This window comes from Brassica napus, chromosome A2 (genome assembly GCF_020379485.1).
Source record: "Brassica napus cultivar Da-Ae chromosome A2, Da-Ae, whole genome shotgun sequence".
NCBI classification, from domain to species: Eukaryota; Viridiplantae; Streptophyta; class Magnoliopsida; order Brassicales; family Brassicaceae; genus Brassica; species Brassica napus.
This window is the reverse complement of record NC_063435.1, coordinates 22,354,746-22,378,173: the sequence shown is the minus strand read 5'-3', so window position 1 is coordinate 22,378,173 and position 23,428 is coordinate 22,354,746. Positions and strand designations below refer to the sequence as shown.

At 35.2% G+C, this 23,428-nt stretch overlaps 1 protein-coding gene across 1 annotated transcript; it reads right to left on the bottom strand.

The window, feature by feature from the left end:
• Positions 1 to 5,962: 5,962 nt before the first annotated feature.
• On the bottom strand, positions 5,963 to 9,250 carry LOC106400719 (probable disease resistance protein At5g47250). The gene is made up of 2 exons (XM_013841099.3): positions 6,301 to 9,250; positions 5,963 to 6,192 (listed from the first exon to the last, which is right to left on the bottom strand). Exon 1 carries the CDS (start codon positions 8,986 to 8,988, stop codon positions 6,310 to 6,312), a length of 2,679 nt encoding a protein of 892 aa, XP_013696553.2. The 5' UTR covers positions 8,989 to 9,250; the 3' UTR covers positions 5,963 to 6,192; positions 6,301 to 6,309.
• Positions 9,251 to 23,428: the final 14,178 nt, after the last annotated feature.

The window sequence follows — 23,428 nt, the reverse complement described above, 5'->3', positions numbered from 1 at the left end:
CACGATGGAGAAGGATGGAGATAAAGGTGTCGAATCAGCTGTGACTTTGAAGGCTAAGGAGACGATGTCAGAGATGAATACACGGGTTGAGATTCGACGATGGACCATATCACCATATGATCTATCCTCTAGTGATAATCCGGGATCATTGATCTCTCAACTACTGTTGAAAGGATCCAACTACAGTGAGTGGTCTGGAAACTTGAAGATGGCTCTTAGGGCTCGAAAGAAGTTTGGTTTCGTGCATGGCACGATTCCAAAACCAAGCAAGGATTCGGGAGATTTGGAGGATTGGTGGACTAACAATGCGTTAGTTATGTCTTGGATAAGGCTCACGATTTCAGAAGTATTCAATCAACACTCTCTAATTTCGATGTGGCAAGTGAGTATTGGGATCATATACATGCCGGTACTCCGTGAAGAATGGACAGAGAGTTCAGAGAATCAAAACTGAAATTGCAACCTGCAGATAACAGGGACAGAATGATGCAGCTGTGGACGTCTCTTGCCGAGTTCAGGCAGTCCAAGAGCGGCGGTTGCTCTATTGGGATCGTGATGGAACGTGAACGTCAAGAAGATAAGTTGCATGAGTTCTTGACTGAGATTGATGAGGCGATACATGGAGCAGTGAAGTCAAACCTGCTCTCTCGAGACCCGCTTCCATCAATTGATGAAGCATACAATGTCTTACTTCAAGATGAGAAATACGAGAACTCTGCACATGCTGTTCAAACTGGACAATATTCAACTGGTTAAGGGAATTCTGATCACTCTGCAGGATCAGGTTCTTCTCAACAGCCGTACCTTAATAAGGAAGAAAGAATGAAACAACACTGCTCAAGTGGTGGACGTAATGGACATCTGGCCTCCAACTGTTTTCACACATTGGGCTATCCTGAGTGGTGGGGAGAGCTTCAACGTGGTAAGCAATCATCCGGACCACAGCCTGGAAGAGGTAGTGGCTCGCAGAAGGAGCGATCTTCTGCGCGAGCTAATGCTGTGTCTATTGGAGGTTTGGTACATCAGGAGATATCGGCTCATGCAGTTACAGCGAGTGATCGAGCTGGCCTCACCGGGTTAACAGACGAGAAGTGGAAATCTTTAGTGACTCTTCGGAATGAATGCAAACAACATGCTCAGAAGCTAACTGGTATGTCTTTCTTATCTTCTTGGATTATAGATTCAGGCGCAAAAAATCACATGACCGGCACTCTTGGTTTTATCTCTGATATTCGAGAAGTGATTCCGTTGCAAGTTAAGTTCCTGATGGGAGAGTTACACTTGCTACACAGCAAGGAACTGTTGTTTTGAGCATGTTGCTTATGATTCAGATTGTTCTGTTTGTGAACAGATTGCAATGCCATTTGATTTCTGTTTCCAAATTAACTAAGGAGAAGAGATGTATTATGCAGACTACTTATCGGTTGTGCTTGATACAGGACCGCATTACCAAGATGCTGATTGGAGTGGCTGAACAGTTGTCTAGACTGTATTTTCTGCGAGGGATGGAATTCGCTGGAGGGATGACTCGAACAAATAAGGCGTCTGTAGAAGTGTGGCATCGGCATCTTGGACATCCCTCTCATGGAGTTTTAGGTCGTTTATCTATTTCAAATTTGTCTCGTGATAAGAGTTTTCAGAATAAAGTTTGTGAGATTTGTGTAAAATCAAAACAAGCAAGAAGTGTTTTTCCTACAAGTTCTAATAAAACAACTACCTTATTTGAGATGGTGCATTGTGATCTATGGGGTCTTTACAGAACAAAGGCTCATTGTGGAGCCAGTTATTTTCTTACTCTTATCGATGACTTTTCTCGGAGTGACTGGTTGTATTTGTTTCCGACTAAGCAAGGTGTCTCTGCTCCACTAAAAGACTTCATTTCTTATGTTGAAAAGCAGTATAGTACATTGCTGAAGGGCATCAGAAGTGTTAATGGTACAGAGTTCATGTGTATGACTTCAAATTTTCGAGGAAAGGGGATCATAGATGAGACATCGTGTGTGGGGACACCACAACAGAACTGTCATGTTGAGCGTAAGCATAGACACATACTTAATGTGGCCCGTGCTTTGCGTTTTGAAGCTTCTCTTCCAATGGAGTTTTGGGGAGAACGTGTTTTGACGGCATCATATATTATTAATAAGACGCTGACACCTATACTTAATGGGAAGACACCATTCGAAAAATTATATAATAGACCACCACTTCTCTCACAGTTACGAGGCTTTGGTTGTTTATGCTATTCTCACAGTCAAAAACATACGGGTGATAAGTTTGTATCTCGAAGTGTGAAAGGTGTGTTTATTGGGTATCCATCTGGAAAGAAAGGTTGGTGTATATACAACCCTGACACTGGAAAGATATTCTCTTCCACAGATGTTGTTTTTGCTGAGGCGGAATTTCCTTTTGCTCATTATATCGACTGGTACGGATCTTAGTTCACAACAGCTTCCATCTGAGATGGAACCTACAGTGCATGAAGTTGATGATAATCGGCTGCTGCATATGGAAAGTCATGGAGTCGTTTCTGAGGAGTCTGGTGAGCCATTGCCAGACCTTGCATCACCAAATATACTCATGTCCGCGCCTGATACAGAGGACGACTTGACTGAGGCAGACGAGGATGACGCCCCTGTATTTCAAGAGGAGATGGAGACTCGCATGGCTGGATCAGATTTACCTACCATTCTATCTTGTGTTCCAGATCCTGACCCTACACTTGTTGCTTCAGGGTCAATGCCTTCGTCAGTACCAATTCCTACTTCTCTACAGTGAGAAGCTCTGGTCTCACCAGATATGGTGAATACAGATGTGATTACGCTGGGTAGAGGTAAACGTGAGAGGAGACTTCCCACAAAGCTCCAAGATTATGTTCTTCATACCATTACTCCAACGCAAGAGGTCTCAGCAGCTCCACATTCGTTGTCATTTACGGTGGACTTTGAACGGTTTTCTGATTCACATAAAGCTTAGCATGATCCGTTGACGTCATATACGATTCCTAAGAATTATGCTGAGGCTGTCATGTTAGAAGTTTGGCGTGATGCTGTGCGGTTTGAGATTGATGCACTGGAAGAAAATGAAACTTGGACGGCGGAGACACTACCAAAAGGTAAACGAGAGATAGCTTGCAAATGGGCATTTACGGTGAAGCTTCGAGCTGATGGAACTCTGGAACGTTATAAAGCTCGTCTTGTTGCGTGTGGCAATAGGCAGGTGGAAGGCAGTGATTATGATGAGACGTTTTCTCCAGTAGCTAAAATGACAACGGTTCACTCTTTTCTTGAAGTTTCGGCGGCTCGGAACTGGAAAGTTCATCAGATGAAGGTACATAATGCATTCCTACATGGTGATTTACACGAGGAGGTGTATATTCGATTACCACCAGGCTTTCGAGGTTGAGACGCTACTAAGGTATGTCGGTTACGCAAATCAATATATGGTCTTAAACAGTCACCGCGCTGTTGGTTTGCGAAGCTGAGTACTGCTCTACGTTACTATGGATTTACTAAGTCAGTCTCTGATTATTCCTTCTTTGGACTGGAGAACAATGGTGAGCGTCTTCATGTTTTGGTGTACGTAGATGATTTGATTATTTCGGGTTCTTCTTTGGCGATCATTACTACCTTCAAGGACTACTTGAGTAAATGTTTCCGAATGAAAGATTTGGGATTGCTGAAATATTTTTTGGGTATTGAAGTGGCTAGGAGTCTGAGAGGAATTTATATGTGCCAGAGGAAGTATATGTGATCGATATTCTAATGGACACTGGTCTTTCCGTTGGAACAGAATCAAAAGCTGGTGTTAGATGATGGGGCTGACTTGGAGAATGTTGCTGGCTATCGTTGGCTTGTAGGAATGTTGATTTATCTGGCTGTTACTAGACCTGATTTTTCATATTCTGTACGTGTTATCACAGTTTATGAAGAAACCAAAGCAAGCACACTGGGAAGCAGCATTGCGGGTAGTGAGGTACTTGAAAGGAAATCCCGGCCAAGGTATTCTTCTGAATGCGAATGTAGAGCTCTCGTTGGTGGCTTGGTGTGACTCGGATTGGGCAGGATGTCCTTTAACACGGCGGTCGACTAGTGGATGGTTTGTTCAGATAGGTGATTCACCTATTTCTTCGAAAACGAAGAAGCAAAAGGTTGTGTCTCTGTCTTCGGCGGATGCAGAATATAGAGCCATGACTCTTGTAGTGAAGGAGATTATGTGGGTTAAGGCATTGTTATTGGACATGGGAGTGATACACAAGCCTCCGGTGACATTATTTTGTGACAGTAAAGCGGCTTTGCACATTGCTGCGAACCCGGTATTTCATGAAAAGACGAAACACATCGAGAAGGATTGTCACTTTATACGAGATGAGCTACTTCGAGGTACTATCATGGCAAAGCATGTTTCTATGCGGGAACAACTGGCTGACATTTTTACCAAAGCACTAGGAAAGAAGGAGTTCGATAAGTTTATTGGCAAGTTGGGTGTGTGTGATCTACATTCTCCAACTTGAGGAGGGGTATTTGGAGATTATGTATATGAAACTTTCCTTAAGTGTATTTGTCCATTTTAGTCTTTTACTTTGACATTAGGTTAAACGTCTTTAGGAGATCGTATTGTATAGAAGGTGGTGGCGGCACATCCCCTATATATTAATTGAGGAACATTTGAAAAAAATGTAACCTCAATTTGGTAATAATTAAAAAAAATTCTTGCTTATGTGTCAATCAATTATGTAGTTAATTAATCTTAAGTGTAAGCCTCACATTGAAATTGAAAAATATGTTGGTCCAATTCGATTTTTATATCTCACTATAGACATTTAATACCAACTATATGATACCATATGATATTAACTAAAGCAAGGTGTCTACTTATTATATATTACTTCCTTAAATAAAACCTACGGAATTACCTAATGTGATTATGATATATATAGTAATTAATGATTTTAAGTAATGAAGATTTTTACTAATAATATGTATGTTTTCTATCATTTTTGTTTAATTTTTTACTATTAAAATAAATTACACAATTACATTAATCATATATTAAAAATTTAGATTTTTTTAAATTTTGTATTTTGAATTTTTCAAAACGAGTTTAAATTAATAAAACTGTTAAAAGTCTCACATAAACTTTTGTGATCAATGTTTAAATTTTTTTCTATAATAAGATACAATGATAATAAAATCATATATATAAATAAATAATTTTATTTTAATAGGTGTTTATGTTAATATATATATATATACTTCATATTGTTTAAATTTAATTATATATCATATACGATAGACAAGATTGATTGTTTTGATTTATTTATTCTATAATAATTGCGAATAAACCAGACCGGTCATTTGATTTATATGTGCAAGCCAATTTATTACATAATAGTAACTGATTTCTTAGTTATTTAATATATAATTATTATTTTATTATTTCATAATATGCAGAAAAATATAAAATAAGTATTTATTCTGCACAAGGTACAAATCTTAACCTAAGTATGTATCTCTTTAATAAATTTGAATCTTGAACATTTTCTAAATCTGAGGCCAAAATAAAAGAAAGAAATGAGAAAAAAACTCAAAAATCAATATTTATATCGAGCAATAACCAAAATGACACAAAAAGTAGAAAAATATCAAAGATAAATAGGATTGACACGAGAACGTAGACTTCTCATAACCATAATTAACTTTTAAATTGCTAAACCATGATATAAAATCGAACTGACATAGTTTCATTGTAACCAAATAGTAGGCATGAGATTCTTCGGCCTGAACGTTAGGTTTTTATGTGATAAATAATTTTTTAACCTAAAATATTTTTAAAAATGAGATCAGTTCATTAGTAAACAAATTATATAATTAACAAAAAAAGTTTTTAAGAAATTGTTTAAGGTCCAAATATATTAATTCGATCAATAATATAATTTTTTTTCCGTATGATATTTTTTAAATAATTTTCATACAAATTTATCTTGCACAAGGTGCAGGTTTTATGCTAGTATGAATGAGATAAGAGAAACCATTATACACAAACGTTTCTTGACACACCCATTGATAATGAACAAATGACTTCGAGTCAGGTTTTACCGTAAAAGAACAAAACAAAGAGAGGACATTGAATTGCATGCATTGATGTCTGCTTGTCACACAAGGTCTTTTGTGCAGGCTTGCATGTCTCGTGCACCTAAAAAGATGATAGGAAGAAAAAAAAGTAAACGAAGTGAAGATATAATATAAAATATGGTAAAACCAGAGATTCTATAATGGAACATATGAAATACATATATAGTACCGGATGAAGTTAAGAAATAGAAGCTGTGTGGATGGCAAGACGAAACCGCTCTTCAGCTCCATTCTCCCATTCAACTCCGACTAACCATCCGTCATCCACTTCTATGCGAAGAGCATCAACTCTCTCTACACTCGTGGAATTTAATGGAAGCTTACGCAGCTTCGGGCACTCTGTTATAGTGACATTCTGCAGTCTTGGAAAAAGGAGTGAGGTCCAATAGATGCTCTCCAGTTCGTTCAAAAAACCCAACTCAAGAACTTGTAGGTTTTGAAAAGGCTCAACCCCGAGATCCCCAGCTTTCTGTTGGCTTATTACTTCTTTCATCTTAGGTGAAGTTTTGACCTCTAGAGACTCGAGATTTGCAGCATACATCAGCCATGTCAAATCCTTTAGACCTAAGCATGAGTGTAGTACCACAGCTGAGAGGTTCTTGAACCATATAGTCCTTGGAATGATTTGATTGGATGGAACTGGAGATGAACATTGGACCTTTATGTTTTCTTCCCATTCTATATCTGACTCTTTGATATCGCAATCTGTCATTCGAAGTTTAGAAAGAGTAACCAACTCACCAAAGGTGGCTGCAAATGATTTTCCTGATACTCCTGATATTTCAAGACCCCCAAGATCAAGACCTTGTGTACACCTTGGCAATTCTTTGCTTCCTAGGAAAGCATTCAAAACATCAACTTCTCTCACAGTAATGGTCAAAAATTGTAAAGACTTCAAACGCTCCAAGTTCTTCAGTAGGGAGCCATCTAATGCAGCAGCGGAACCATAAAATCTTAAAACCTGCAACTTTAGTAGTCCTGAAATCTGTCTGATACTACGAAGATTGGATGTAAGCTCCAAATCCAAGTGGATCAGTTTGAGCAATTTGCTGAAACCCTCCGGTAAAAACTTTATCCTCGTCCCGAATAATTTGAGATACCGCAAAGAAACCAATTCTGAAATCTGATCCGGCAACTTGGTGATATCGGGGTTCAAAGATAAATCCAAAACGACCAGAGCCGACATGACCACAAAGAATCTGCAACCAATCTCGACCAGCTTGTTGTTTTGAAGGAACAGAGTCATAAGAAGAGCTTGGTCAGGAAATTCAGGATCATCTGGTATGTCCTGAATATCATTGTTCATCAGAGACATCCTCGACACGATTGTCCAGTCCGTGTTAGGTGGCAGTGTCCTTAACCCAGCATCTGTTTCAACAAGATACATTTGTCCATCCTTAATTTCAGATACTATCCACAACGCCATCTCTCGGATTATATTGTGCATATACACTTTCGGATTAGACTCGTCATCCTTCAACAGCAAACCTGCCCTAACAAGTGTATCGATTATCTGAGCACCTCGATTCTTTGCTCTGTCTCTTCTGCGTCCTACCTCTATGATACCCTCACCTATCCAGTACTCGACCAGCTCATCTTGGTGGATACTGTATGCCATGGGAAATAAAGCACAGTACAGGAAACACGACTGTGCATCCCCCTCTTCTAAATTATCATAGCTTAGTTTTAAAACACCAAACATATCCACCATACCTTCCAATTGATCTGGAAAACGAACCAAATACTCGTGTACACCACGCCATTCATCTTCAGTCGTTTTAGATGACAGACACTTTCCAATGACTTGAAGTGCAAGGGGTAAGCCATAACACTTTTTTGCAATCTTTTCTGCGAGACTAAGCATCTCGCTAGTTAAGGAGTCTCTTCCTGATATTTGTGTTAACAAATCCAATGCGTCCTTCTCCGCCAAACATTCAACTTTTCTGTAAATTCCCCCCATCTTTTGGCATACATCCTTCTGACGAGTCGTAAAAACGATTTTGTATTCTTTCCCCCTCAATGGAATTCCAATGGCTGATAAACTCACTCCCTTCCACAAGCCATCAAATAACAGCACAAATCGGGGTTTCTTTTCTTTTAGAACCCTTCTTATATTAAGGCTTTTCCCCCTTTGCGTTTCCTTGCACCATTTCTCATCATCGAGGCCTAACCTTTTGCCGATATCATCTTGAATCTTCAAGATATCTACATCTTTAGACACGTCAACCCAAATGACAACATCAAACTTATCCTCGACTTCAACGAACTTGTTAGATATAAGAGTGAGGAGGGTAGTTTTACCTACTCCCCCAAAACCGTATAGACCCAACATTCTGGTACCTTCGTCCATAAGAAGGCTCCATGTGCTAGCAAGTTTTGTGTCAAGACCAACAGTTTGCCGGACAGGTTCTTCTACTACCACAGGAATCGTCCCTCGCCTAGTTAACCCTTGCGAAAATTGTTCAGAATAGAGTTGCTGAACTTCCCTCAACATCTTGGATAACTTTTTGCCACAACGGTAGGTTGAAGTGATGTTGTTGCAACAACACCCAGATGTTGTCCGCCTTTGTTGCTCAGCGGAAGCATCAGCAACCAGCCTATCGGTTTCTGTTTTAATGGTGTTGAATTTTGAAAGCCACCTTTTCACTTCGTCTAGCGGAACCTTACCAGTGAGTTCTTCATCATCAACCTTGTGTTTCACATCATTTCTTTTTGCTTCAAGATCCCTTAAAGCATTCCTCAACTCGTTAAGATAACCATCAAACTTAGAAACGTACCTTGCATGTGCAGCCCAGGAATTAAAACATGGTGTTAAACATTGAACCACTGAACAAATAGCCGACACAAATTCAGCCATTGTGCTTAGGATTCAAGAAAAATGGGAAGTGCAGATTATTTGAAAAGAAAGACTAAAAGTACGTAAGGACTAGGGAGCAGCCAGAGGGAAGCAGACCATTCTGCATAATCATTTTGTGTTGAGACTTTGGAATAAGGTAGAGCTTGGCAATCATTTCCAAAAGAGAAGCTTTTTTTAAAAAAAAAGATTGGAGCAGTATCTAAAATAAATGGTGTCCTTGTAATATGAATTTAGTTTGTCGTTGAAATTTCAAAAAGCAATATGATTTAAAAGAAAGAAGCGAGTGGCTACCCTGGCCTACCATAAAATTTCGAAGCAATATGATTTAGGCTCCGAATGGTAACGTCGGGACAATAGAGGGATAAGTGCGGTGCTGTTCAAATAGTAACAAAAATGTATAGATATATAAGTATATGTAAAGATTTTTATTACTGTTGACGGCGGTACGTACGAGACAGTTGGTTACCATTCGAAACCTTACAAGAAAAAGAAAAAAACAAGAAAATATTACACTGTAAGGCAGTTTTAAGTTTTTAATAACAATATAAAACAGTTATGACTACTGAGGTAGTTTTTGTTATCTAAAATCATTGGTGTAACTAAAATGGTCCCACAATTTTTAGGAATTAGTAACTTTTCTTCTTTTCCTTGGGACCACACGTTTGAAACCTAAAAACATATTAAAAAAATCAGAAATTATCAAAACTTCTTTTCTTTTCTTCACATCGTCGCACTTTTCTCCTTCTCCGCCGCATCTCTTTTTTTTCCGCCACAACTCTTTCTTCTCCGCCACAATTATTTCGTCTCACCTTCGGTATGTGTTTTGCAACTCGTCTCTATCGTCGCCGTGACCTACGCTCTCGCCGCCGTCGAAACGTCATATCTTCTCCTTCACCGCAAGGCGAAACAGTGGTGGTTCGAGCTCGCTATACCATGTTGTGTCTCAACTCATCTTTCCTCGTCGTGATTCATCATTGCTGTGACCTTCATGCCTCTCTGACGCGCTCTGAAACTGGCACGATAAGCTTGAGAGCAACAATGGCTAATTTGAGCATTTTTGCAGATTTGGTCCCTAAACTTATTTGTTATTTATTTTGTAACCCAATACTTTTTAAATGTTAAATTTGGTCATTAATTTCCTTCTAAACTTCAGAAACAAGATTTTAACCCCTTGTAGTAGGAATACATCTATGAAAATACAATAAAATAGCTAAAGACACACCTAAATGACTTAAATGAACACAAACAAATATGAAGTATCATATTGTACTACAGTACGCATGTACAACAATAAACTAGGTACATAATTTTTTTACCATCCACATGTACAACAATACACATGTACATCAGATTCATTTCTCGTTGTTGCCTTCGTCGCCTCCTTCTCGTTGTTGCCTCTGTCTCGCCCCTTTCATCTCCTTCATCTCGCCTCCTTTTTTGCAAAAGCGCGATGAGCAACAATAATAAGATACTCAAAACCATTAGAATCATCATATATCATAACTTGTGCAGTGTACAAAAGAATCAGTGTACATCTGATTTTTTTTAAAATACATTGTACATGTGGACAGTGAATATATGCGTACACGTTGATGATTTTTTGCGGTGCTAAATGTTTTGCTCCCATATTGATCCAATTACATGTTTAGTTGTGAGTATTGTTAAGTTACAATATAACCTCTATTTATGGTCTCTAAGATATCTTGATCCAATGTGATTTTTCAGTTGTCTCGTAGAATACTTACACAATTCTTATCTCACTATTTACAAAGATAATGAAAAAAACAAATCAAGAAGTCAAGGGGGAAATGCTCAAATGATGTATCTGAGTTTGACCCTAAACGACAAACCAAGTAATCTAGGACACAATGGTACTTCCTTTGTAGATGGATTTGTGAGCATTGATGCTTTGCTTGGATTCAGCCACCATATGCACGTTAAAAACATCTGCAACACTATGTTCCCATATCTACGTTTTCTGGACATGTACAAATTTACAAGCATTACAAAACATCTAAACGTATAGCAACATCTACACAGAGTTTCCAACTTGTCCATATGGACACTACCTGATCATGTAAATTGTTACTACTACTACAACAAAGGTGAATTTCAATCAATATTCATTACATCTTTTAATCTTTTAAGATATCGCAACGTGTACATTGGTATTTAACATCTCCACATGGACTCTTTTTATCAATATACTATGTTCACATCACAGTTTACATTGTATACCGTGGCCACATCACCGTGTCCACATTAAAAACATGAAACATCTGCAATTTAAACATATGTCTCATGTACAATGGTTTCACCTTGTCCATATGTAAGCTTTCTCGACTTGTACATATTTACAAGTATTTGGCCATGTCCAAACTATGTACACATGTACAGAGATAATTATGTACACATGTACAAAGGTTTCGCTTTGTGCATATGTACACTATTTGGCCATGTCCAAACTTACCAATATAAAAACACAGCTGAATGCAATATCTGATAAAATAGTATACATAGTTGTAAATTTCTTTTATAAGTATATGTTAAACACGCAAACACCTTTAGATGTGTTTACAAATAATTAGTATAATAGTGTACATACATATTATTATCCATGTGTACGATCCATGAATGTGTATATATTTTGTTTAATTTCAATTTTTTAATCAGTGGCATTTTAGTAAATATGTCTTCATCTTCCCCAAAATTTTAGGGTTTTCTGCAAAACAATTACGGCCGCCATTGGTTTCTTTCACATAATCTTTCATTCTTTTAAGTTTTAATTATAGGTTATATTTCATGATCTTAGTTTTATCATTTATAAAATGTTTTTTAAATTCAGATTTTAAAAATAGTGAATTTTTGGTCAAGGGAGATGAGTTAAAAAACACAAGGGAGATGAGTTAAAGAGCGCGGCGGAGGTGATTCTTCGATGACTAAATGAGGCAGTGGAGTGATGATTCTCCGTAGGAGCTCGCCGTTACTCGAGCAATAACAGAGGATGTGGTCGTTTTTGATTTACAGTCGCTTCACACATGATAGCTCGAGCAATAACAGAGGGTGTGGCCGTTTGGTGCTTGCAGTACAGATCTGACCCTAATTTAGCGGGTAGTGAAAAAGACGTAGACGGTGGACGGACAGGTTCGAAGACAACAATAGATTTTGTTGTCGTCACACTTTATTGCCAAAGAAGATCATGAATTAAATAAAAAGAAAATGCAACAAAACTTTTTCACCCTCAACTTCTTCATCTTTTATCTGTAAAACCATTGTTTTTGTATCTTTCTTTAAGTTTTGTTGTCAATAAAGAGAGAGAAAAATAAGATTAAAAACCGTGAGACCCCTTTTGTTAGAAGAATAAGTTTAGTTGGCTTGTAGTTAGGAAAAACTATCTTAGGTGCAATAAGTGTCATATAGTGTAATAAAAACTCATCAACTGTCTTTTAGTGTAAATCACTAAAAAAACAAGTGGTTGGATGTGGCCTATGATAAATGTTGTCGTTATCAATATGTAATTGTACTTTTGTGTTGAAATTTTAATACTCCATTCGTTTCGTAATAGATAATGTTTTAGAAGATTTTTGTTGTTTCAAAATAGTTCATGTTTTCATATTTCTACTTTATTTTTAATTTTATTAAAAATTGTGTAGCCAATTAGATGTTGCAGCTTTTTTTTGTAATTGGTTGAATGATTTTAAAATTATATATTTAAAAATATTTTTTAGAAAAAAAATATTTTTTTTAATCCTTGTGCATAAAGCAAAAAACAGAGGAAATAGTATTATGATTTACAAGAAAAAGAAAAAAAGCCAGTGGCTACCCTGGCCTACCATAAAATTTGAAAGCAAATATGATTTACAAGAAGTTTGCGATTTTCCCAAAAAACAAAATGGGTTACAAGAAAAAAAGCGAGACGCTACCCTGGGCTACATTAAAATTTCAAAACAATATGATTAAAAAGAGAAGCTAGTGGCTACCCCTGGCCTAAATAAAATTTCAAATCAATATGATTAAAATAAAAAGCGAGTGGCTACCCTGGCCTACCGTAATGTTGTCGTTATCGATATGTTTAACATGCTTTGGTGTCGAAATTTCAAAGCAAGAACAGTGGTTCAACCCAGGTAATGCCCCACGAGCATCTCCGATCTATGATACTATCATAATGTCAACGTTACAATAGTGTAACGTAGTTTCAGCACTAACCCAATTTCAAAATACTATTTTAGTGTAATTTTTACATTAAACCTCTCCAATCCAATATTAAAAATTGCACTATTTTAATGCAGCATTGTAATTTTTAATGTTGAGTTGGAGAGGCTACACTACAATAGTGTGAAAACTACAGTAAAATAGTGTTTTTGAGTTGGGTTATAGATGACCTAAGAAATATTATTAGTGAGAAGAGGCGCATGAGAGTGAAGATAACCTAAGCCACACCCTTAGAAAAAAAAAGTTAGAGATGTATATACCTTCTATGGTATCTTATATTGTAACTGTATGCTCCAAACCTCAAAAGAAAAACAACTCACATTTTGTGAATGAATAAGATAGAATCAGTCAATTACCTCAAGCTTTAATTCTGCACATGTCGTCCTTCACCACATAATCCTTGGCATAGTCCGACTCTGCATCCAATTTGTTCATTGATCTACAAAGTGACAAACATTTATTCAAGCTTGAAACACAAGCAATCAGATGCCTCAGGATTCATGACTTTTTTTAGTCTTCTGTGACTTTAAGTTGGCTTATAGATTTAATTGCCAATCAAAAATTGAACAAGGTGTTGAAGAAAAAACTCACATTTTTTATCTCCATTGATACGGGTCTGATCAATAGCGACCCCAAATCAGTCATTTACTTGAGATGCTCTTTTAACCTAGAAATCCTAAACTACGAATTTGGGCACTCATAGAGCAACACATAATGGTGGAAAAATTAAATATCAGTTTTGACATTTACTCTGTTTACTGGACACCGGTTGGTTGACACCATGAAAAAAAGTAAAGTATGTTAGGCTATGACTGAATAGCATTATAGCGCAACTTTTTTAGCGATTGAAAATTTTACTCCCAGTTTAGCCAAGACTTTGCCAGTCAGGAGAAAACACTTCTAATTATTTTTCATCTTTTTAATTGAAGCTCTTCAAAATCAAGTAACCGAGCTAATCAAAGCAACCGTTACCGAGAGCCCGGAGCTTCTCTCCGAAGTCCAAAACCTGAAGGAGACGTTAGGAGAGCACTCCAAACAGCTGGAGCTAAGTGCCGAGAAGCTCAGTCAGCTCGAAGCTGAAAACCTCGTCCCGGAGGACGAGAATCAAGCCCTTCATACTACGGCTGGCAAGCGACGAAGATTCCGAACCCATGTTCGGCCCATGCAACCTCTCGACACCCCCATCGACGGAGAGGACTGAGCCAGATGTCCTCAGCCCCGGGAAGGGGAAAATGAAACCAATGACAACACGGTCAAGAAAAACCGAACCCGTGTCCTCGAAGGTAGCGATTCCGTAATGGAAGATGAAGAGGAAACGATGGAGGCGGCAAAGGCGTCATAACTGCTTATCTCAAACGAGTATTCGCCAAGAAATTGGATGCCATTCAATCAATGGTCGAAAGTCTCCAAAGTATAGCTCCTCCCACCCAAAGAAGCGATCCCAGCTCTTACGCTGATACTCCCTTCACAGACGAGATCGCTTTGATCGAGATGCCGCAAAAGTTCAATTTCCCCAATATGAGAATGTATGACGGCACTGGAGACCTTGATGACCACTTCGCTCAGTATAAACAACATATTCTCACTGTGGCAATCCCGAAGGAGGCGAGAGAAGCAACCATGTGCAAAGGCTTCGGTCTGACCCTGATAGGCCCGGCTCTGCAATGGTACATCAACTTGCCTAACGGGTTTATACACTCTTTTGCGGCCCTCACCGACAAGTCTTCAATCAAGAGAAGGTATCCATCCCAGCTGCAATATCTCTACCGCGATATCAGCCTTCAAGAGAGGTCTACTCCCCGATGGAGACCTATACAAAGAACTCACGAAGTACCAATGCAAGACCATGGAGGACGTACTCTCCCAAGCCTGGGCGCAGCTCAAGTGGGAAAAAGACGTAGCGAATCGAGCCAAGGCTCATGTAAAGCAAGATCAAAAGGCCTCAAAGCAGGCAAAAACCGATCGAGACGAAGGGTCCCACCAGAGGAAAGAAGATGGGATCAGAAACCGGGGCAGGTTTCCGAACCGGCCCCTAGGGAGAGCCGAAGGGATGAACGTGTCCACAGGCCCAACATCTCCAACCTGACTATATCGAAACCAGAGCCCTAGCCCAAACGGGCTTAGACCCAAAATATCTAAAGCCCATATGGGCTTAGCCCGAAAGTCCCAATTTTTTGGGCTTATGAAAGTAAGCCCAAGCAAAGTAATTGTTAGGGCTGGGCGGGCTGGGACTGCGGGCTCGACCCTAATTGACATTGTCTAATATTAATTGAGTATCTTTGAAAAGTTATAATTTTAATTTTGTATTAATTACAAAGTGATCTTGCTTATGTGTCAATCCCTTACATCTTTAAATTGCTGATTTGGCATCATTACAATGAGTTTAAGCAAACCACAGTGCAATTTTTTTTTCTAGAGTTAAACACATGGACGACTACAATTACGACCGAATATAACACTGGTTCCAGAGTTTTTTAAACCGGACCGACCCAATGGTTGGACCAGATTCGACCATGAACCGGGCATGTAGCCGAGTTGGATCTAATAATTGATTCGACCATGGACCGGTCACATAGCCATATTGTGTCTCAAAGCTATTTACTCAATAAAAGCCATTAAAACCATCAACAATTAATAAACTAACTATATAAATAAAATCATAAATTCATAAACTAACTATATTTTTTTAACTATTTATAATATTTTATATAGTTATAGTTATATATATATATGTATATATATGTATATATTTTGTCATCAACTAAATAGACCCATACTTATTATGAAAACCAAACAGGTGGCTCCACATCCATGAACTAAACAAAATGATGATATGATATATATTTTAAGTAAAAACGATGATATGATATGATAAACTAACTATATAAAACGATAATATGATATATATATATATACATATATACATTTTTTTTTTTAAATCTTGTAATAAAAAACGAATTTGAAATTGAATTTTCTAAAATTTTTGAAATTTATTAATTTTATTTAGTTTCTGAATTTATCTTATTATTATAGAAGTTTTAATAATTTTTATTTTTATTTAATTTTCTGAATTTTTTTTTTTTTCTGAAATTTAATTAAATTTTCTGAATTTTATTTCATTTTTTGTTTATTTTATCAATTAAATAATTATTATTTTTTTCAAGAAAACTGATACATCATTTTTTTACATGTTTAACAGGTCAACTTTTTTTACTTTGGAATTTTTATTGATAAAAATGTCACATTGAAACTTAAAAGTGTTAGTAAAATATACTTCAAGGTTTAAAATGTTAAAAAAAAAAAAGGTTTTAAATGTTAGTAAGTGACACTTTAAAAAAAATTCGGCGATTTTCCCATTTTATTTATGTATAATATCTACTACCATTACTCTAAATCTCTAAAATATTATTTGAGAACTCAGTTTCTTATGTGTCGCTCTCACGTTAACTCTCACGATGGTTGATTACACTGATACCCTTAATGAATTAATTTACATTTAAAATACTATTATTTATTTATTTTATTTAGTTTCCCTTTAAAACATTTCCAGAAAATTTACACATATAATTAAAACGGAATTTTTTTATAAAGTTAAAAAAAAGAATTGAAAAACGAAAATATATGTATATATAATATGATTTTAGAAAAAAGAAAAGTTCACAAAATTGTAATATTAAATTTAAAAAATATTTTTAAATAACATAAAATGTAATTTTGAAGTAATAAAATACTTTATTTATATATATTTTTTCTTAGATGAAAATTATAAATTTCTATATAATGTTATTTTATAAAAAAGAGGAAAGTTCACAAAATAGTAATATTACATTTAAATTTAAATAACATAAAATGTAATTTTGAAGTAATAAAATACTTTATTTATATCTATATTTTCTTAGATGAAAGTTATAAATTTCTATATAATGTGATTTCATTAAAAACAATTTACACAGATAATCTTGATCTTAGAAAAAGAAATATTATTATTTTTAAAACAAAATTTTAAACAATACAAAAAACTTCAAAGTAATAAAAATATTTTTATATATCTATATATTTTCTTAGATGATTATATAAAATAATTATGTAACATAAACTGATATATGTTTAATTGTCTAAAAATAGTTTATAATTAGTAATATTCAAATTTTTTATTTATTTTTCATATATTTAGTTGACTATAATATCTTTCAATTACAGCAAAAAATAATGATAAATTTTATTTTACTTATATAATATTATTTTTAAATACAAACACAATTTGTTTACTGCTTATTTTTAACTTTTAAGAGATATTAATAATTTTCTAAATAAATATTGTTTGATCAAATAGTTACAAAATAGTTTAATGAGATAGATATATTATATTTTATCATTATTAAATTTATTTTTTCTTAATATTAAACTTGCTTTTAAATTTTATGTTTTTATGTTTGTAACTTAATAGAACCATAATCAAAATACCAAAGCAAATCTGAATTCTCATTTTAAGATTATTTAAAATAAATTTTAGTTTCCATTCAATAAATCAAAGGCATAAAGTTATTTAGAATTTATAAAAAAAAAAAATTATTGTAAATATGATATGTGCTCACGAGCTTTCAAAAATGTATTAGCTACTTACGCATGTAACTTCCTATTGATCATTGCTTTATTTTCTAATATATTTTTTACAAACATCAACATATAATATATGAAAATACATCCACATTTGACTTAATTATAATAAAAATAATTATACTTTATTTTGAATTTGAAAGAATATATGTAACTCAATATACTCACAACATGAGTGATTCGACTAATCCAACTTATTTCTAAAATCATAGATTTAACTACGATAAGGATATATTATTTTATAAGATAGTAATTTATTTTATAATTATAAATCACAGAACAACTCAAAGAATATTAAAAATGAAATCAGAATATTAACCAACTGTTACAATTTAGTTCTTTTGTAAAATTTATATATATGCATGAGACTTCAGAATATTATCGTTTCGTTATATTAATTTTTGTAATTTGGAATCAGACATTTTAGTTTTTTTTTTTAATTTCATTCTAAGCATAATATATCTTAAGTTATACAGAATCTTTATAAAATATATTCACATATCTAAGACAACAACCACCTAAATGCAAATAAGAAATTAACAAAAATTTTAATATATGGAATAAAAATATTATAGTTGAATTCATAGATGCAATCAAATTTACCCAAATGATAACTAAATCAACTAAAAAACAACAAAATCGATTAGATATAACATATATAAAATCATATGTATAATTAAAGTAATATAGTATTATTAATATAAATGATGCTTATAAATTATAAATTAATTTAAAATTAAAAGTAAATAGTAATTTTTTTTTGATGAAATTTTAAATTTATTGATTATCAACTAGAAGGATTTACAAAGAATAAAGCCTAAAAAGAATGAAGGTTCTTATATCTATCTGTAGGAATAAAAGAAAAAAAATGTGGGAGTAGCCCCATAATCCAAGCTCCGTGTTCCAGATTCAGTCAAACACCTCAAACCATCTCCGAAGAAGTCCTTCCAATCTATGCTCTCCCTTATAACCCAAAGAAGAGATCCTATTTTTGACTGTCTTATTTATTGTACTGACCAACAGCTCAGTCCCCTTCGGTCTTTGTTGATGTCTCCTTAGATTGCGTTCACGCCCAGATATGATAAACCACTACTTGAAAGAGCAAACGGATGAGCACCTGATCCTTAAGAGAGGTTGCTCCATTCCGAATATACCTGAGCATATCAGACCAGTCGGGGTTGATTCTCCGCCCAACAAGCTTACTGGCGACTCTATCCCATATGGAATAGGAGTAAGGACATGCGAAAAACAGGTGATCGCGCGTCTCATCTCTCTCTCCACAAAAGACACATCCTTGCTGCACTCCCCATTGTCTCATATATTTGTTTTAAAAGTATTTATATCCGTGCATGAGCACGAGAAAATCACCTAGTTTATATAGTATTTATTGAATCAAATTGTTGAACCAGGTTAACCTAGTCAGACCACATTGAACCTTAGCTCTAATCTTTTTCAGTTCAGCTTCCGGTCTGGTTTTAAAAACACTGACTAGTTCTTTAGCAATAATTAACGAGAACCTATTGGCCCTATCGATTTAATATTAGCAAATGAACCTATTGGCTGAAGAAACATCTAGGAAACGTATATAGCTCTTTAGCAAAACACAAACGAGTACAATATGATTATGGCCCAATGTAATTATTTAACGTTTCATATGTAATATAGAAAATATAGATGTCAATGTAGATTTCTCAAGGCAACATTTTGATTAAACAACACATACATTTAAAAACTGAAAAAGGTATTGGCTCTATCGATTAATAATGTACAAGATTCTTCAGCATTATAAATTGCCAGTTATCCAATTGTACTGTGACTAAGGTTGGAAGAAGAGTGTGGCGATTGTGATTATTTGTGGCTTATAATAGTTTGTGTACAATTTGTCTAAATTTATTCAGAAAACATGCAGTAAAACAAAAAAGTAAACGATATTATTCTTTGTTATTTTGTTCATCGCATAAGCTAAGTAATCGGGAATTTCTAAATTAGTTTTGTTTTTGTTTTGAATATTTGTGTATGAACTAAAAATATAAAAGCGTGAATTTGAGATTCAGAAAGAGAAACAGAGAGAAAAGCTGAGAGTAGTTTAATTACTGGGGAAAGCTGGAGAGGCTTGAAGGTTTTGGTTCTCTAGAGCATTAGCATTAGCAGCTTCTTGCGGCAGGTGAGGTGATGCAGCAGGGTATCTCTGGACAATTGGAGAATTCCACAATGCTATAACAGAAGCAAAGACAATGTCAACAAACAGTTTTAGGTCGGACACACTGAGAAACTCAAAGAACAAGGAACAGGAGGAGGAGGAGGTGGTGGAGATAGACGTTGCTTCTCTTGCTCTCCCTGTTGTATAGCTGAAGTTCCGTCTCGTGGCGAACCTACACAACAATCACAAGATAACAAGGAACGAAACTTGTGCGACAAGAAACGATGTGTGTTTCGGTTTACGTTCTTGATGCAACACGCTCACAGGTCCTTAGATTGCGCTCACGGATCCTTTCATTGTGTAATCTTAAAGGAGTCTGGATTTTTGAGTACAGATTAAAAGAATAAAATATACTATAAGATTTTTGAGTACAGATTAAGCTTTGTTTTTATTCATTCTTTATCATTCAAATTAAAAAAAAATAGAAAGAATGAAAAAAAGGAAAATCTTGGCCACTATTTAATAATCTCTCTCATTCACTTGTGCGTGCTAATGTTAGAAAAAAAACAATGAAGAGCAAATTGTTCGTTAATAATATTGGAGAGTGGAGAACAAGCAACGATTGATATTGAGGCAACCGTGTCATGCAAGTGTTCATCCAACACTTTAGAAATAAGACTAAAGCGCCATACAGAAGTGTTTCTCGTACACCAGCGTGACGGATCCTTGGACATTATCGGATCACAGATGGCTCCTCCATTCCCAATCCCTCACATCCTCCTAAAAGACATTGTTAGCTTTGATCCGCACAACATCAATCATCTCCTCCAATTAGACCCTATATTATGCGATCATATTTCTGTTATAATCGCTTCCAAAGCAGCCGAGGAGCGAGTTCCAAGGCCATTATACATCTCCCTACACGACACAGTCACCCCCACAGAGATTCCTAGGAGACGATATTCCTTTCCCTGAACAAGACGAGGAGATGGAGACATGCGGCCTTTTGTTTGGAGGAGCTAAATCCGAGGGGTGAAATCTATTTCGACATGCCAAATTGTTCTCATCAGTTTCATGATCTATGTATATCCAGGTGGTTGAGGCGTAGCAAGACTTTCCCTCTCTGCCGCACTTTTGCTGATTATGATGATTGACAACCATGCATCTCTTCTCTTTTTCTTTTTTTTGTCAAACTTATTGAATTCAGTTTTTTTTCTCTCCAATTTTTAATGTTCATGTCAGATTTCTTGTCTTTCACTCCTTCCTTGTGATTAGGGTTCACTTAATAATTTCTCGGATTTTTCTGACCCATCTTTGGAAGACATAGTTTACCACTCTGTAGCATAGCTTCTTAAGGTTAATTTATTTGCAACACTAACCCCCAACAAATTGTGTTTCTTCAAAAATCGATTTGAGACATCATCACCATCTTCCTCTGGACCAAAACTTGACAAGACCAAATTCCATTTTTGTACTGAAAACTATATGATTCTAGGAACCAGTCTAAGTCTCTTCTCTGTCTTCACCTTCTTCCTCCATTTTTCGAACATAGCTTGTGTTTTGATATGTCTGTTCCACTAGCGTTAGAATTAAATGAATCTTCCTCACTCGCTTGCTCGATCCAACTTTCTGATAACTTCTTTGAAATCACGCCAAATATCAAGCACTCTCACGCCAAATACCTTCTTTTGATATGTCATTCATGTTGAATCAATGTTTTTAAACTCTGCTTTTTTGTTTTTTTAACACAAATAGTATACACGCAAAACTCGTGCTTTTTGTTTGTTTTTGAACAGCTTTTTTTAACCTTAAAAAAACCTTAGGAGCCGCAACAACATGATCATGGTTAGAGTTTCGTAACGAGTTGGACATATTCTTTGAGATAAATATGGTCCTTCAGGTTTTGGAGCGCTACGATACATGATCCGAGGTTTTATACTCTGGTTCTGACTTCTTGTTTGAGACAAGTTCCATAAGGTAGAACAACATTAAATTAAAATACAAACCCTAAAACACTTAAAAAATACGTCAAAACAGTTTTGTTTCTTAGCCGTCCATTTTCTAAAGGTTTGAACACTAACAGGGAGTAACATGGTCATACATAGATTATATAGTTCAAAAAAGACATGGTCATAGATTCCACACAAGTAGTATACACGCATACGACATATATTAACACACACGCAGACACACAAATCTCTTACCACAAAAATATGATCTTAAAATGGTTGTTTATGGTCTTCAAATGGTTTTACTCCACTTCCTCTATGTCCTATCTCCACAAAATGTACGTAAAAGTGAAGCATTATTCCTTATACTTTCTCAACAATGAAATCAAAACTGCACACTTTGCATTCACTAATACATTGGAGTGGGCTGAGACTATTATCTCCACTGCCTTGTGGAAGAAGGCAACTGAAGATAAAATAAGCTTAAACTAGAGCCACTTCTCTGTTTGTCTCAGATCCGATGGTAACTTAGTTTGACTCATTATTAAATATCTTATTCACATATTATTACAAATCTAGAGTCAATTTTCATTCAATTATCTTGGTTTTTTTTTTTTTGTGTTAACGCTAGGTACTTATAAGTTATAGTACCTATATATGTATGACGATGTGACATTTAAATATTTGTATCAGAAAAGATCGGTTAAGGGAAGATTACTAAAATAACATCAAATCATGTTATTATTACTAGAATAACATATAATTTTTTTTAATTACTAAATTATTTTTGATGCCCAGAATGCCCTTATTTCTTTTGGTAACAAAAAAACTATTTACACAAATGCCATTAACTTTTTTTAAAAAAATATTTAAAGTCTGCTATTAAAAATCTGCGATACTTGACGACAGATTTATTAGTATCTAACATATTTATTTCTTTACGCAGACTTATTATGGCAAACTTAAAATCGTTATAGACTTTCAGCAATAAGTTTACCACACGTAATAGTAGATTTAATTACGTTAGCAGGTTTATTTTTAATTGACAGACTTTTATGGCAGGTTTTTTTTCTTACGATGGCAGGTTTATAATATGTGGTAGACTTTCATAATAACATTTAGTAGACTTTTTATAATTTGGCAGATTTTCCTATTCATGAGATCGCAGACTTATATTTTCTTCGTTCATAAACAACAAACTTCCTAAATAAGTTTGTTTCATTCCAGACTTATTAATTACAAAGCTAACTTTTATGCGATAGCAGACTGTAATATAAGTTATGACAAACTTTCCGGGAGTTATATGTTGTAGCAGACTTATTCACGTCAAAATCGGTTATCTAATTAGAATTAACAAAATCCGGGTTACTAAAGGGACCAAAAATTCGAACAATAACCACAACTAGTTACTAAAACCTATGTTTAACCGTCAAACTTCTCCAAACCGCGCTTTTATATTTTTGTCAAGTGGCTATTTTAGGTTAATCCCCAAAAAATCTTGTGGCCAGTAGTTATTCAAATA